The sequence below is a fragment of the Aulonocara sp. 'chitande type north' Nkhata Bay genome, linkage group LG3, assembly GCF_057382095.1.
Source record: "Aulonocara sp. 'chitande type north' Nkhata Bay isolate Kocher_YH1m ecotype deep benthic linkage group LG3, A_spYH_male_GT1.1, whole genome shotgun sequence".
Taxonomy (NCBI): Eukaryota; Metazoa; Chordata; class Actinopteri; order Cichliformes; family Cichlidae; genus Aulonocara; species Aulonocara sp. 'chitande type north' Nkhata Bay.
Genome location: NC_141346.1, coordinates 28,631,202 through 28,646,149, shown reverse-complemented (window position 1 = coordinate 28,646,149; position 14,948 = coordinate 28,631,202). Strand labels below are relative to the sequence as shown.

At 38.0% G+C, this 14,948-nt stretch overlaps 2 protein-coding genes across 2 annotated transcripts; one reads left to right on the top strand and one right to left on the bottom strand.

Annotated features, from left to right (window-relative positions):
• Window positions 1-3,742: 3,742 nt before the first annotated feature.
• On the top strand, window positions 3,743-4,717 carry LOC147335042 (uncharacterized). The gene has a single exon (XM_086287437.1). The coding sequence runs from the start codon at window positions 3,743-3,745 to the stop codon at window positions 4,658-4,660; it is 918 nt and encodes a 305-aa protein (XP_086143563.1). The 3' UTR covers window positions 4,661-4,717.
• A 5,957-nt stretch (window positions 4,718-10,674) lies between these two features.
• LOC147335041 (uncharacterized) lies at window positions 10,675-11,574 on the bottom strand. Its single transcript, XM_086286038.1, has one exon. The coding sequence runs from the start codon at window positions 11,572-11,574 to the stop codon at window positions 10,675-10,677; it is 900 nt and encodes a 299-aa protein (XP_086142164.1).
• Window positions 11,575-14,948: the final 3,374 nt, after the last annotated feature.

The window sequence follows — 14,948 nt, the reverse complement described above, 5'->3', positions numbered from 1 at the left end:
TCCACCGATTAGAAAGAAATTGATTATTGTGGTATAAATGTAAAGCACAATCAATTTGGATTCTTGAGTTTAACACAGCCACGCACAGAGATACACCCAGAGAGCCCAGTGTTAGGGACTTTGTTTGATTTGAATATACAGCTTTGGCTGTACACGATTTGATTACTTTCACTGTGCATCCAAATGAACAAATAAATAAACTCCATATGCATTTATAGGGACACTAAAAAATGTGGTGTTAAATTTAGAAATTTGATCATACTGCTCTCAAAAAGGTGAACACATACACAAAAATAAAATCTGAGCTTAGTGCATTTTGTTATCACGTGCTTGATGTTTAGTTATGTAAATACAATAAATTTGAATAAAGTGAGACTGACAAAAGTGAAGTGAGGCTGCAGTATGAGTCTAGTACGATCCACAGAGCGCAGACAGATGAAAGAAGCTCAGAAATCATTGAGAATAAGGTTTGTTTTAATACTTATTTCAATCAGAATCCTCTCAAATAACTGATGACAACTAAAATGTTTAAAACATAATGTTTTAGAAAGACAACATTATAGAAGGGAGCATTACGAGATTTTACATATGAAAACTTATTTTTGTAATGGTCAGTACCAAAAAATGGTAATGATGTCACTGTCTCTGTAAAAGATCTGTAAAGTCTGAGAAAAAGACATTTGCACCACATTGTGGTTTAAAGTACCTACATGTTTATATATATATACTCCTAAAGAGTACAAACAACCATGCCCATATGGAAAAGATATATATAAATCTTATAAAGTTTGTATCTGTCTTGTGTGAAACTTGTATGAAAAGCATATAAGAGTGAAAACAGATATAAGATCCCTTGAAAAATTATATAATGAAACTTGTATGTTTTGGATACTTACTAAAACAATGTATGAAAGTAATGAGAAAGTGGCCACTTTCATGAGTAAATCATATAAGGCTTATATGATTTACTCATGAAAGTGGCCACTTTCATGAGTAAATCATGTAAGCCTTATATGATTTACTCATGAAAGTGGCCACTTTCATGAGTAATCACATATAAGTTTTTACTATTTCTTTTCCGTATGGGTGGTCCAGAAGAGCTTGGTCAAACAATTGATTTTAATGAAATACACGCGTGGGGGGACCAGCGGTGTTCGCAGACAGCGCTGATCTCCGACTAATCAAAGCATAAGCAGATATTTTATACCATCAGGGCTTGAATTTAATGACGCCCCTTCAACGTCAGATACATTTCATACATACATCAAATCAAAACCACAATGACTTTTAACAAGTTTTAAAAAAGAACATTATCTCTGTCTTCATGGCAGATGTTTCCTGTCAACCTTTTGACTACCGCTTCTCCAAAACCGCAGACCATGTTTTGCAGTGCGCTAGCACTTCTGCACGCCCACAATTACAAGCAAACATGATATGTCACGACCTCACTTGGCACTCTATGTCACCTCTCACCTACTAATGCTCGCAGTCAAACAGAAGCCACTGTCAAATGTGTCAGCAGTTTACCAAACCTATATATGTAATATATTGAATAAATGTCCTAATCAAGAACCTCTACTAAAAGCTTAATAAAAGAATAGAAAAGTATAAAAGATAATAATGAACAACCTGGTTACTCAAATAGTATCATCCAAACAGCTCCTCAGAATAACCTGCACTTACACTCTGCTTTTAGTTTCACTGCAAAAGGCACACTCTGCAAACCTGCAATTTCCTGTCAGCCTGCAACTTAGTCTTTCTGAAAGACACACACTGTTTAAACATCTGAATGTAATATCAATGCTGTAGATTATATTATTAATTATTAATTTCCCTGCTGGCCCAGCTTGCTCCGGGAGATTTCACTTGTCATGTTTGCATAGTAAGCTAATGATTGATAAGACGATGTCAGAGGAATTGGTGCGCAAATTATCATCACTCACCAATCAGTGCTGTCGCTCTCTATACACAGTTAGCGCGATTGCAAAGTGAAAGCAAAAAACAAGCGCAAATTCAAACGCGATTTCAATATGTCACATATTGACAGTGGCTCACCGATGCCAATGACATAATTACCCAGCTACATTTCCGAAAGAATGCAAAAGCATTGACATATATTTTTCCTTCCTATGATAGGCCGACGGGCAGGGCAGAGATAGATTTTGGTAGCCCGACTGGAAAAATCGCTAGCCCCGGGACGTTGGGCAGGCGATTTTGCGAGCCCTGTATCTGATTGAGGAATCACTCATCTTTGGAAAAGAGAGTTTATTACAGAGAAATGGCTCTTTCCAAAATAAAAGCTATACTATCTGCTTCTTCGGGGCTATATTCTCAGCAGCATATTAAACATATCAGGTCCCCATAAGGAGAATCATGTGCTAACGGCTGTCTAAATGACTCGGGTAAAGTTTGTAGCATGCGTGCTTGTTGTTTTTGTCTGCTTCCACTTGTCTTTGCACTAGGATGATGTCAGAGTAAATGTGCAGTCATATTCGTTGTGTTCCCACTAGTGCTGTCAGCGTAAATCTCGTTGAAATGACGTTAACGCCACAACACGGCAAATCTCCGTTAACGAGCTACCGCGGATCGCCCCGTGGATGGGGCTGGACGGCCAACAGGTTAACGAGCTAACTGCGCTAACACACTACCTCCCACCCATGTAATTGAGCATTGAGTGGCACATCCAACATACTGTTTTACTTTAGTCCATGACGCGCTTACCTTCAGGGTCATACGTCACATGAAAACCAAAATAGTTCCAAACGCCAGATCTGAATGAGGGTGGGGGAGGTTCAATTTGCCATGTTGCAAGGAGAGCTTAACTTCTGTCTCGCTAGCTTGCCCTGCGCTCAGTGAATCCGCGTTCGACTACTCTGCCTAGGCTGCACTGTCGAGCGCAGATCCACTGAGCGCTCAATACAGACAGCATCGTCAGAAGGAAAGTTGATAAAATAAATTAAAAATTTTGTATTGTTCGATACATATGCGTACCGAACCGAAAGCACTGTATCGAACAGTTCAATATCGATACGAGTATCGTTGTACCCCTAATACATATATATATATATAAACTAATCTCAAAAAATCTGAAAGATGAGGGGTCATATTTCTTGAGATTATGTTTTGTTTTAAACAACCTACTTATGCAGGTAAAAATATATATACAGTAATGTGGAAAACTTTAAGACAGGTGAGAAAAATGCTGTAAACAAAGAATGTTTTAATGGAAGTGTTAATTTTGTTTTTTCATCGATCACACAGTTTTTGAAGGAATTCGACTGGTAGGTTGTTCCAAACATCTTGGAGAACTAACCACAGATCTTCTGTGGATGTAGGCTTCCTCACATCCTTCTGTCTCTTCATGCAATCCCAGAAACACTCAATGATATTGAGATCAGGGCTCTGTGGAGCCCATACCATCACTACAAGTACGTCTGGTTCTACTTTAGGCTAAAGACAGTTCTTAGTGACTTTGGCTGTATGTTTGTGATCATTGTCCTATTGCAGAATACATTTGGGGCCAATAAACAATAATTTATGTTTCTGAAAGCACTCTTTGTTTACTGCATTTTTTTCCACACCTGCCTAAACGTTTGCACAGTACTGTATGCATTTCAATGCAACTATATTTACTTTTGATTTATTGTAATCTTCTCATTTTATCCTTTCAAAAGCAGACATCAGCTGCAAAACCCCTTTTGTGATAAAAATTCAACTATTTGATTTTTTTTCTTTTGCAGATATGGCATCCAATGGCTCATTTGATCATCCAAACCTTTCCTCTATCAATCCTCAGTTGTATTCTAACATGAAATGCCTCTTCATCACACCAAGCTCCTATGTCTTTGTCTCATTTAGCTTAACCAACATTATCCTCCTCCTTCCTCTCTGCATCCTTGTCCTCTACCATGGTTTCCAACAGTGGTCTCAAAGGCACTCCACCTCCTCAGCAGCAACAACAATGACACACTGTGACAGCTTCACCTACCATGCAGTGATCATAAAACTGATTGGTGTCCTTGCGTGTTTCCTTGACTGTTTTGGTATCTACTGGGTTAATCTAAGCATAATAGCAGCAGGGGCACTCTGTCTTTATTTCACTTGGTATGGACAGATTTTCTTTGACATCCTCACCTGTGTGGCGCGCTACCTGGCTGTTGTTCATCCCACCACTTACCTAAGTCTGAGAAATGAGAGAGGGGTCAGAATAAGAAATGTCACCATTTTCTGTGTCTGGATACTTTCCTTTGTGGCAATTGTTTCCATGATCACAAATTTTGCTTCCACTGTTGTGGACTTTTTCCTGTTGGTAGTGTCTTTAATCATCACCACTTTCTGCAGCCTTTCTGTTTTGCGCGTATTGACCCATCGAGGCCCAGGAGAACGGGAAAGGAACAGGGAAAGAGTTGACAAATCAAAGCTAAGGGCATTTTACACTATTCTAATCATACTGGCAGTGCTGGTGTTAAGGTTTAGTTGGAGTATTTTTCGAGCTTTTCTGAATGCATCAGGTAGAAGTGATGTTTGTGTGCTAATAACATGTGAAGTCTGGTTTAGTCTTCCCAGCAGTCTGGTGTTACCCTTGCTGTTTCTACATAGGGCAGGGAAGCTGCTGTGGTGCAAGAAAATCATACAAAGAGGTTCAGGGTCTTTTAAGTAAAGTGTTTTTTTTTTCTATTTTGCAGAAATGCAAAAAAAAAACAACAACAACAGGGCTGACCAAAATGCTTTACAATAACACCAAATAAAAAGAAAAAGACATCCCGGAAGGTAAAAGATATGGAAACACAAAATAGCTGTACAAGTTAAACAAGTAAATAAAAGTAACTGGGTCGACTGTCAGGAAGTAAAATTGTGTTTTCAAACAAATTTAGAAACAGTGTGTGAAGGAGCCTGCCTGATGTGTGGTGGAAAATCAGTCCACAATTTCGGAGCTGCAACTACAAAAGAACTGTCACCTCCGAGTTGACGTTGTGTCACTGGAACGAGCAAAAGCATCTGCTGACCTGTGAGAATGAGGCAGGACATAAGGGTGCAGCAACTCAGATAAAAATAAAATAGATAAAATGGGGCACAGCCTTTAGGAGACTTAAAGATAAATAGCAGGTTTTAAAATTGAATCGTAAACAAACTGGCTGAAATCAAAGGGAAGCAAAAATTAGAGTGACATGCTCTTTCTTGCACAGATAAAAACCCAGCAGCGGTGATTTGCATACATATATGAAGAGCTGCTGTTCTCAGACCTAGCTGCGTTTTGAGCTAAATAACATGGTCAGCATGCAAATATGACAGGTGAGACCTTAGTCTGGAAATCGCCCCTTGTAGGCAGGGCTTGGTTGTTTTTCCATTTATAAGCACAGGTGCAAGTAATTAGTTGTTTTTTGTTAAGTATTGTTTTCCCTTCAAGTTGAAGTTTAGATCACTGGGCATTTGATGTGTGACAAATAGTGTTTATATTTTTAAAAAAAAGCAATTATCCTGTCTTAATATAGTGAAGCACAATTTATTTTACAGTTTAATAAGGAAGTTGTTCTTGTATCTTGTCTTATCTGGTGCTGCTTTTTACGTATATAGAAATGTCTTTCTTACAAAAACATTAAACCTTGTAAACTGACTGCATGTCTACGGTGTGTCTCCTGTTTAAATAGTGCCTCCTGCTGGTCACACTTCCATGTCGTATGTAAGTTTCATATTTAGCTGTGAAAGATATGAGATGTTTGTTTTTCTTGGTTTATCTTGTAATTTTTATCAAATTAATTTCTTGTTTTGTTTTCTTATCTTTGTAATGATCTGCATTGCAATCATTACTATCACCTGTATCATATCTGCCAAAGTTGTTGCCAGTTAGGCCAAAATAGATATAATACTAATTATTTAAACTGCATTAATAAAATATGTTATTTCCTCTTAAATTGTGTGATATCATTGGCATAATAATATGAACACTACCAAAAATGTGTTAAATATATTCATTTACATTACTTCACAAGGTTTAATTTGCTTCTCTATCATTTAGCTGGGCCAGAGGACACACTGTAAAATCAAATTAGTTCCCCAAACCTAAGCAAAAATTGTGCAAACTAGTTGCCTCAGAAAAAACTAAGTAAATCATAGCTAAGGTAACAAAGTTAGGGCATCTTATTATTATTTCTAAATAGAGATGGACCGGTCTGATATTAAGTATCGGTATCGGTCCAATACTGACCTAAATTACTGGATCAGATATCTGAGAGAAATAAAAAATGTAATCCGATCCATTAAGTATCAAACAAGCACCTCACAAAACTTGCGACATGGCGTAACTTGGCTCATAACCGTAGCACGTTGGAGCAGTATGCATCATGTGATAGAGCAGCTGTGGCGTGCCAGACCTGTGGGCAGTCTGGTTGAGCATTTGGAGCCTCGGTACCAAACCGGCATTTCATCTCCAAGAAAGTTATCCCAGAGAGAAGTAAAGCAAGTGTGTAATCAAAGGAGCTTGCAAAGAAAGCTCCTACGATGACCTGGATGACTGAGAACCTTCACAGACAAAGCAAGTGTGTAAGTTCATCTCTGAATGTTTGTAAAGCATTCCCACGTTAAGCTTAACAACCTATATATGGAGCGACTGCCTCTCTCTCCCTCCCTCTCCTGCTGCTACTTCAATCGTGAAACTGATCAATGATCAGCTGATCGGCTTTTCTGTCGCGAGTCCGTCTCTCTTGTTTGTTTTTGGCCCACTTCGCACCCCAAAGAGGAAACCAGCGGCTGAATAACAGCAGCAGGTTTAAGCTTGATAAGCTGTTGTTAGAATTTATTTAATATTACTTTCTACACCAGGATCCTTTTCTACGCAGCTGACGGCTGGTAACTGTGCAGGGGCGGATCTAGCAAAGTTATGCAGGGGGCCGATAGGGCATTAACAGGGAAAAGGGGGCACAAAGACATACTTTTCTTTCTTATTCTCATTTAAAATGTCAAGCTTTCAATAGATAATTATCTGACTCTTACACCCAAAGTTTTAATCTGATGCAAAATGTATAGAAGTCCATTACTGTATATAGTAACTATTAAGTCTAATATACCCTAGTAAGCTATAGTACTTTTTCCTTTGGGAAGGTACCATCTGTGCAGTCTGCAATTCTGTTGAAGAAAGATGTTGAATCTATTTAATTATTCTTGAAAAATAATTGATTTCTGTGCATTTTTTTTTCACACCGCATCAAATTAAAGTTGATTACGTCGATTAAGCATCATGAGGTGGAGGGTGGGTGGTTCCTTATTGTATTTTTTATTTTTTTGCTGGGAGTTTTAGAACCCTATTAGTTAGGTTGCTTACTCTTTAAAATACCAGAATAGGGAGGATGGTGTAGGTTTAAGTTTATTAGATTGATCAGTATTGCTGAACTATGAAATATTTTGGGTCCAGTGTATTTTTTACATACAGGTATAATAGAATAGCTTTAGTGTTTTTTGTTTTTTTTAACTTGAGTATGAACTTATACAAAATGCAGCAAGATATTAAAAAAAAGTTTATTGATTAAAAAACACACTATATCGGATTCATATGGGTATCGGCAGATATCCAAATTTATGATATCGGTATCGGACATAAAAAAGTGGTATCGTGCCATCTCTATTTCTAAATGGCATTAAAATAAGAACTCAAACTTTTGCCTGGTTTGGCTGGTTTTCTGCTTTCTAATTGGTCCGGGCCAGGTGTAAATTTGAGGGCACTCTAGCATCACACAGTAATGATCAGTGTTGGTCAAGTTACTTGAAAAAAGTAATCAGTAACTAATTACTGATTACTTCCCCCAAAAAGTAATCCCGTTACTTTACTGATTACTTATTTTCAAAAGTAATTAATTACTTAGTTACTTAGTTACTTTTTAAAAACACGATTTACAACCTGAATAGGTGATAAAGTGATAGATCTTTCAGCCCAATTCTACTTTTTCTACATAATCCATCATACAAAATGTAATCAAATGGAAAAGTCCCTTTTTTTTAACTTGTTTTATCAGTTTTAATCTTTTAACTTTATGCATCAAGCAAAAATTTAATTATATGCAACATTCTCTGAGTTGAATAAATGAGTTTAACATTTAAACCTATTTTCTGCACATTCCAGCACATAAAATAAAATATTTTTTTTGTTTACACTCACTCTTTCAAATAGATGCAAGTAAAACACAGCAGAACATAAATAAAGTCAAAGACTCAGCGGTCCTGTTGCTCTATTTTCACCTGTAAAGCAGGACTGCGGTAGGCGGAGGTTTACCCTGGTGCAGGTGTGCAGCGGTCAGTGGAAGGATACGGCAGTGTCTCTGTGAGTTTCCCAGTGCTTCCACGCTTTAAACGCTGCATGCTCATACTCTCTCCCACAATCGATATGTGATCCATTGTTGATCTGCACACAGCTGTTGTCACTAACGGCGCACTCGCTTACGTCACTGTCGTGAGACATTCTCGCAAAAAATCACGGTTTTAGTAACGCAGTAACGCAGCGTTCCTACGGGAAAGTAACGGTAATCTAATTACCGTTTTTGCAATAGTAATCCCTTACTTTACTCGTTACTCGAAAAAAGTAATCAGATTACAGTAACGCGTTACAAGTAACGCGTTACTGCCCATCTCTGGTAATGATGCTGTTCAGGATTTGATAAAACATTTCTTTAACCAGTGCTATGCATGACTCACAGATTAGAAATACCTGTGCCTTTTCTAAACAGAGGAGGAAAACTGCATAAAACAGTAAAACAGTCACCTTTTGATATCAGCTCATTTCCACTTTCCACTTTTTTTGTTCTGTATCTGGCTGAAATTTTTATGTTATGCACACAAGCAAAGGCTGAAGCTTCTGAGTCTTAATGCCTAAGGCAGGTGTTGCCATAAATTAATTTGAATGTACAGCATGAGTTGTTGACACTGTCAGTTTATTCCTGGTTGTCAGATGTTCATTTTAATAGAAAATTTAGATTTGATAGTTAATCAAATCAACTTCTCAATTTCAATGTGACACTTCAGTGATTGCCGAGGTGATTCTAAGGCTATTCTTTGTATTACATGTGCCATGTACAGTAACATATCTATGCTATTAAATTTGTCTTTTTTCTTTTTGTCTTTTCCTTTGACCTTTAGCACTTAAGCACCTCCAATTTTTAGCTTGGAGGGTTTTGATGACACTAGTCAATCTCGATCATAGAGATTTCTCATTTTAATAAAGCAGATAAACCAACCCTCCTTAAACATTTGATCCCAATTTATTTATCCGGAATGATTCAACAAGGTATATAGTCATATACAACTTTTTGGGAATTCTTAATTCAGTGTAAGGTCATTTTTTAAGCTGTATATCTATAATTAAGATATACAGCAAATATTATTCATACAGCACAAACTGCACAAACATTTCAAGACAACAGAAAACATTATTTACAAGGAAAAATCTTATACAACATGAGGAATCAATGTTCTTCTATACAAAGCACAAGTAATCTGAATATAAATTAATTTAAATATAAACTGCTCAAAGAAAATGTATTCCACAAATTTCAAATATCTTATGTATAATAACGACATAAAACAGTTTTGTAAGGGATGATGATAAAAAGCCATGGCTTGATCTACACTACTTCTTGTGTATTTTCTTTCAAGTTGTATTTATACAATACAACAACCATTAAAAATAAATTAGAAATTAATTAGGAACTGCAAAGTTACTGTAATAAACTGTGTTTACATAATGATACATGACATGATTTACCATGCAAAACCTTCAGAATTTACTCACTAGGTCTTCTGTTTCTGGTCTTCTGACCTGTGTGAGTCTGGATATAAACAAGTGTACCGTTCAAGGAGTTTATACATCAACTTGGGTGTGTGTGTGTGTGTGTGTGTGTGTGTGTGTGTGTGTGTGTGCGCGCATCTGTTTGCATGTTATATAACCAGTGTACACAATAACCAACTGTTATTCGGTATTCAGAGAGATGCAAATTTTGTATCAGGTTCATAGACATTTTAGCCTATGTTTGATAATATAACAGTCTCAAGGGCAGGTTACTGTTATGACAATCTGAAAAAATCCAAAATGTCTGTCAGCACATGTTTTGTGCAGTTCTTCTTTTGTTGTTGTTGGTTTGGTTGATTATATATATATTTATACATCCAAAGGTCCCACATCCTCTTCATGTAACCCGTTCTGGTTGGACTTCCATATACAGACAGACAAACTGGTGAAGGCCAACCAACCTGATATAGTACTTGTAGGACAAGCAGAGGAAGACGGCCGTAGTAATAGATGTAGCAATACTGAATGAAAGCAAGGAGAAGCATGCAAAGCTGGAAATGCACCAAGGGCTGAGAGAAGAACTTGAGAAAATGTAGAGGGTGAAAGTAACAGTGGTCCCCTTAGTAATCAGAGTGCTCTGTGCAGGGACCCCCAAGCTAGATGAGTGGCTCCAGCAGATCCTAGGAGCAACATCCGAGATCTTTCTCCAGGAGAGTGCAGTCCTAGTATTATCAATGATACTGCACAGAAGCCTTTAACTCCCAGGCCTCTGTTAGAGTACCCGAACTTAAAGGATAAACTACTCGCAAGGGCAAGAAAGAAATGCTTAAATATACATAATCTTCTGTCAAACTGTAAAATGACTGCGGAATTTTCAGTGCTGTAACATTCCTAATCTACTTTCATTCTGGTCCTGCATTACTCTTGCAACACAGTAGTTTGCCTGCTCTATGCAAAAAGAGCAGAGGTAACACCAGGCTACTTGGCAGAGAGAACCAGATTCCTGACATCAGCACTGTACACCGGATGCCCATGCTCACCACTGGGGAGAAGTAAATTGAAATTACAAGCACATGTCCACTCAGCCTTAACATCAAAGTTGCCGTTATGGCTACAATGGTGTGAAATGCCCTTATCTTTGACTTGTCAGCTCGCTCTCTGTCTTTGCTACCATCTCCAGGTCCTGGACGAATCAGAGTGCAAAGAACAGAGAAGCTACAGAAAGAGACAGCAGCTGCAGCAAAAACCAAGATGGAAAGTTCTGTGAGAAGGTTTAAAGAAATAGGCAGACATTTTAAACCTACTGTTGCAGGTAAAAGCAGCCAAGTGAATACGAGTAAAATATTTCTGATTTTGACCCCATTCCTGTTTTTGAGGCCCATGTAGGTGATTGGATGAACAACAGCCAGGTACCGCTCAACACAGGTGAGCGTATGAATAAAAATCTGCCCAATTGAGATGGAATTGACAAGAAGCATTCCAGCAACTATCATGAAGAAAATATTGCAGAAGACTCCACCACAGACGACTGCGCCACCACAAATGCAGATCATCTCAACAGCAACCATGTGGTAGGTGAAGATGTCAGAGTGGCTTGTGGTTTCTGCTCTGGAGGCAGAGCGCTGCTTTTGCCATCTTTGTAGACCCAGGTAGATGACCACGATGCAGACAGGAAGGATGATGATGATGTCACTAATACAGAAAGCAGTGAAGGTAATAGTACTAGGTCTATTAAAAAAACAAACTAGTGAAGAATCAAAGACGGATGAGGTGTTAGACTGGGATGAGGAGTTGACAGACATAACTTTAAAGTAAAGAGGAGGAAGAAGAGAAGGAGACATAAAATATGAGAAGGAGAAAAATCAAAAGAGAGGGGACATACATCAAAAAATGAGATGTTAGCTTGTCAATAATATTAATATACTGTATTTTTCGGACCATAAAGCGCACCGGACTGTCGATGAAAGGGTCTGTTTTCACACATAAGGTGCACCGGATTATAAAGCGCATTAAGTGAAACAAAACAGTCAGATAAGCCAAATTTTACTCAACCCATTCTTCTTGGTTCCTCCACTTCCGTACCATTGATTCACTAATGTTGTCATGTTATAAGACCCAGATCACTCCGCGAGGCTCCTGACTTCAGTAGCTGTAATGCTCAGTCTATCCATCAAGTACTGCGGCTTTGTAGCTTACCAAAGTCTTACTAAAACATTTTTTGACAGATTTCTGAGCGCCATGTACCACATAAAATCGATTCGAGGTCAATAAGCACAACCAGAATTCATACATAATGTGCACTGTCAATTTTTAAAGAAAATTAAAGGATTTTAAGTGCGCCTTATAGTGCTGAAAATACAGTAATCACAATTACACACACACACACACACCAAAATAAATAAATGTTGAACACATTACCAATTTTGAAAATAAATATCTTTCTAAAGATATTTATTAAGATGAAATTATCACTAGTAGCAACCGATTCAATCCACATACACAAAGAAATCAAACCATAGATTTCCATACATTTATATGTAAACATGTGAAATAATACAGGTAAAATTGTTGAACACATGAAGAAAAGAAGGTAGAAAGTCATGACGGCAGCTGAAATCTGTCGGTAATCAGGAAGAAATCATGACACTTAAAGAAAATTAATATCATCTGGTTCTATAAAACATACTGATGGCATTGGTTAATGAAGAATTTCTAAACTACTGAAGGTTCATGTGAGAACTCCTGAACCATAATCCAGAAGTGTAAAGAACATTTTAGATGGAGGGGTGGAAAGAATTACCAGAATTGTCCAAGAGTCAAGGAGCAGTTGTGGAGAGCTACAGAAAGAACTGGAATCAGCTGGTGTTTCATGCCCCCATAGCCTATATGCATGGTCACCAGGCAAGACTCCATTAGTGAGGAAAAAGGAAAGGAAACAGCATTTATAGTCTGGTCAGATCAGACCATAACTGAACTCTTTGGATACCATAATACATTCCATGATTGGAGGTCAAAAGCAAAGCCAAGTGAAATTTAAGAACAGCTAGCATGACCAAAGTGCTAAACATAACAAAAATGTTAAAAATAAAAATACAATAACAATAAACAATATAGAACAAAAAGCAATAAAATCCAACCAAAATTAACGTTTCTATACTGGATTAAAAGCCAAACCAAAACGTTGGGTCAATTGAGGATGCTTTTCTAATTTGAAATGCCAGTGCATTCCACAATTTCGGAGCTGCAAATGCAAAACCCTGATTCCCCCCCACCCCGGAGCTTCTTATGAGTCTTCAGCACATCCATTTATAACTGGTCAGCTGATCTAAGAGACCAAGAAGGGGTTTACAGGTGCATTAGGTCATATAGCTACTTGTGCTTTTAAAACAAATACATTTGAATAGGCAGCCAGTGAAATGGATAGATGAAATGGCAGTAATATGCTCCCTTCTCTGTGTAGCAGTTAAAAGCTGTGTGGCAGCATTTTTCACCAACTTAAGACGAGGAAAGGGCGACTGGCTAATATCAAGGTACGAGTTACAGTAATCCAGCCAAGTCGGAGTATAAGCATCAATTACTGTTTTTAGATCATCTTTTGACAAAATAGGTTTAATTTTGGCAAGCTGCAAGCTTGGATGTAAAAAGCTGGATTTCACTTCTGAATTTATAGACTGTGTGGAAGAATGGAGGTTCATTTTTTTTCATGTGTGGATTGGATGGGTTGTTACCGACATCTAGTGAGAAACTTATGAAGTGCTACCAAATACAAAAACAGTCACTCACCTTTCCAGTAGTGTTTCTTCTTTATCTTTTGACTGCTGCTCTCCAAACTGGACTGCAGGGCTTTGGTCCCTGTTCTTTATGTGTATTTGTACTTGTGCATCAGGGGTGTGTGTGTGTGAATGGACAGTTTCTTTGCATATTACAAAACCATTAAAAGTATCTTCTCTATGTAATAAGGATTTACATGTAAATCGCAGTAGGCAAATTCACTTTGATGGTAAGTGAAGATAAAAATTCCACCCTCTGTTGCATTTTGTTAGAAAAACTTGACAAACTTTATGCAAATAAAGGTAAAAACAACCGAGTTTAACATCTCTTTAAGTAATTATTTTTGTCAAACTTTTGCCATTAAACAGACCAACTTTAATTAAATACAGTACACTATGTCTGAAGTAGCCTGATAACTTACACACATTTTTTCCTTCTACATAAATTGATAATGTCAACCTATCACATTGTGTAGAGTTCACTGTAGTAAAAGGTAAAGAAAATTTCCTCAATAAAAGTATTCATAGCAGCTAATGTGAAGAGCCTCAACTCTGTAATTTGCAGTTTGAAGAGAAATTCTTAAAATGAAGAGCAATACTGAACTAAAGACGAATATTGAATGCATACCATCACAGAAACCACTGCTGTGGCCAGTGTTTCAGACTTGGCTTTAATTACTGTACGCAGCTGGACAGCTATCAGTCAGATGAAAGATTTGTGTATGGAGTGTAGTTTGGATTGTGTTACAAGTAAAATGCAACTGGCATGTGGGCTGTTTGCATATCTCAAAAGCAATAATACTTGCTTCTTGTTTGTTTCATAATGGAATAGGATTTTTTTTCCTGTGTTGTCTCAATTTTTTCACAAATGCACTGATCAGCTGAAAAGGGTCAAGTAGCCAAGTGTTTTAGTGACAAAACTACAAACAAAGTTAATTAGACCTTATTGTTGATAATATAAAATTGGTTTGGTGTACTAGTGCATCTGACTTTATATAATCAGCAAACACAAAGGCAATATTCACATGAAGAGGCCCACTTTTTGAGCCTTTAACCTGCCAAAGTATTTACAAATGCACCACCTTAAAATGATTTAATGTTGTGATTGGTGTGGGAGTAGGGACAGGCTTAGGACGTCGGGGGATTCCCCAGGAGCATCTTCCTTGGAGGGCTCAACCCAGGGTATTGGTCATGGCCTATTAAGGGCTCTGTTGGCTCTTAGGTGACGGTTTCCTCGTGGCTGCGTGCAGCGGGGCTAGGGGAGGGTCTGTGCTGACGGACGTGGGTTTCTGACCTGGTAGCCTGGCTGCCCCTGGGTGGGTCCAGGACGGGCGTGAGGTTCTGGGGGCGCTCCGTCTCTGGGCTGGGGCCCTGGCTGGGCCTCAGGGGCTTGGGTCCTGGTTGGT

Excerpts from the sequence above, each read along its gene's own strand:
- LOC147335042 (XM_086287437.1), top strand. The coding sequence starts at position 3,743 with ATGGCATCCAATGGCTCATTTGATCATCCAAACCTTTCCTCTATCAAT.
- LOC147335041 (XM_086286038.1), bottom strand. The coding sequence starts at position 11,574 with ATGTCTGTCAACTCCTCATCCCAGTCTAACACCTCATCCGTCTTTGAT.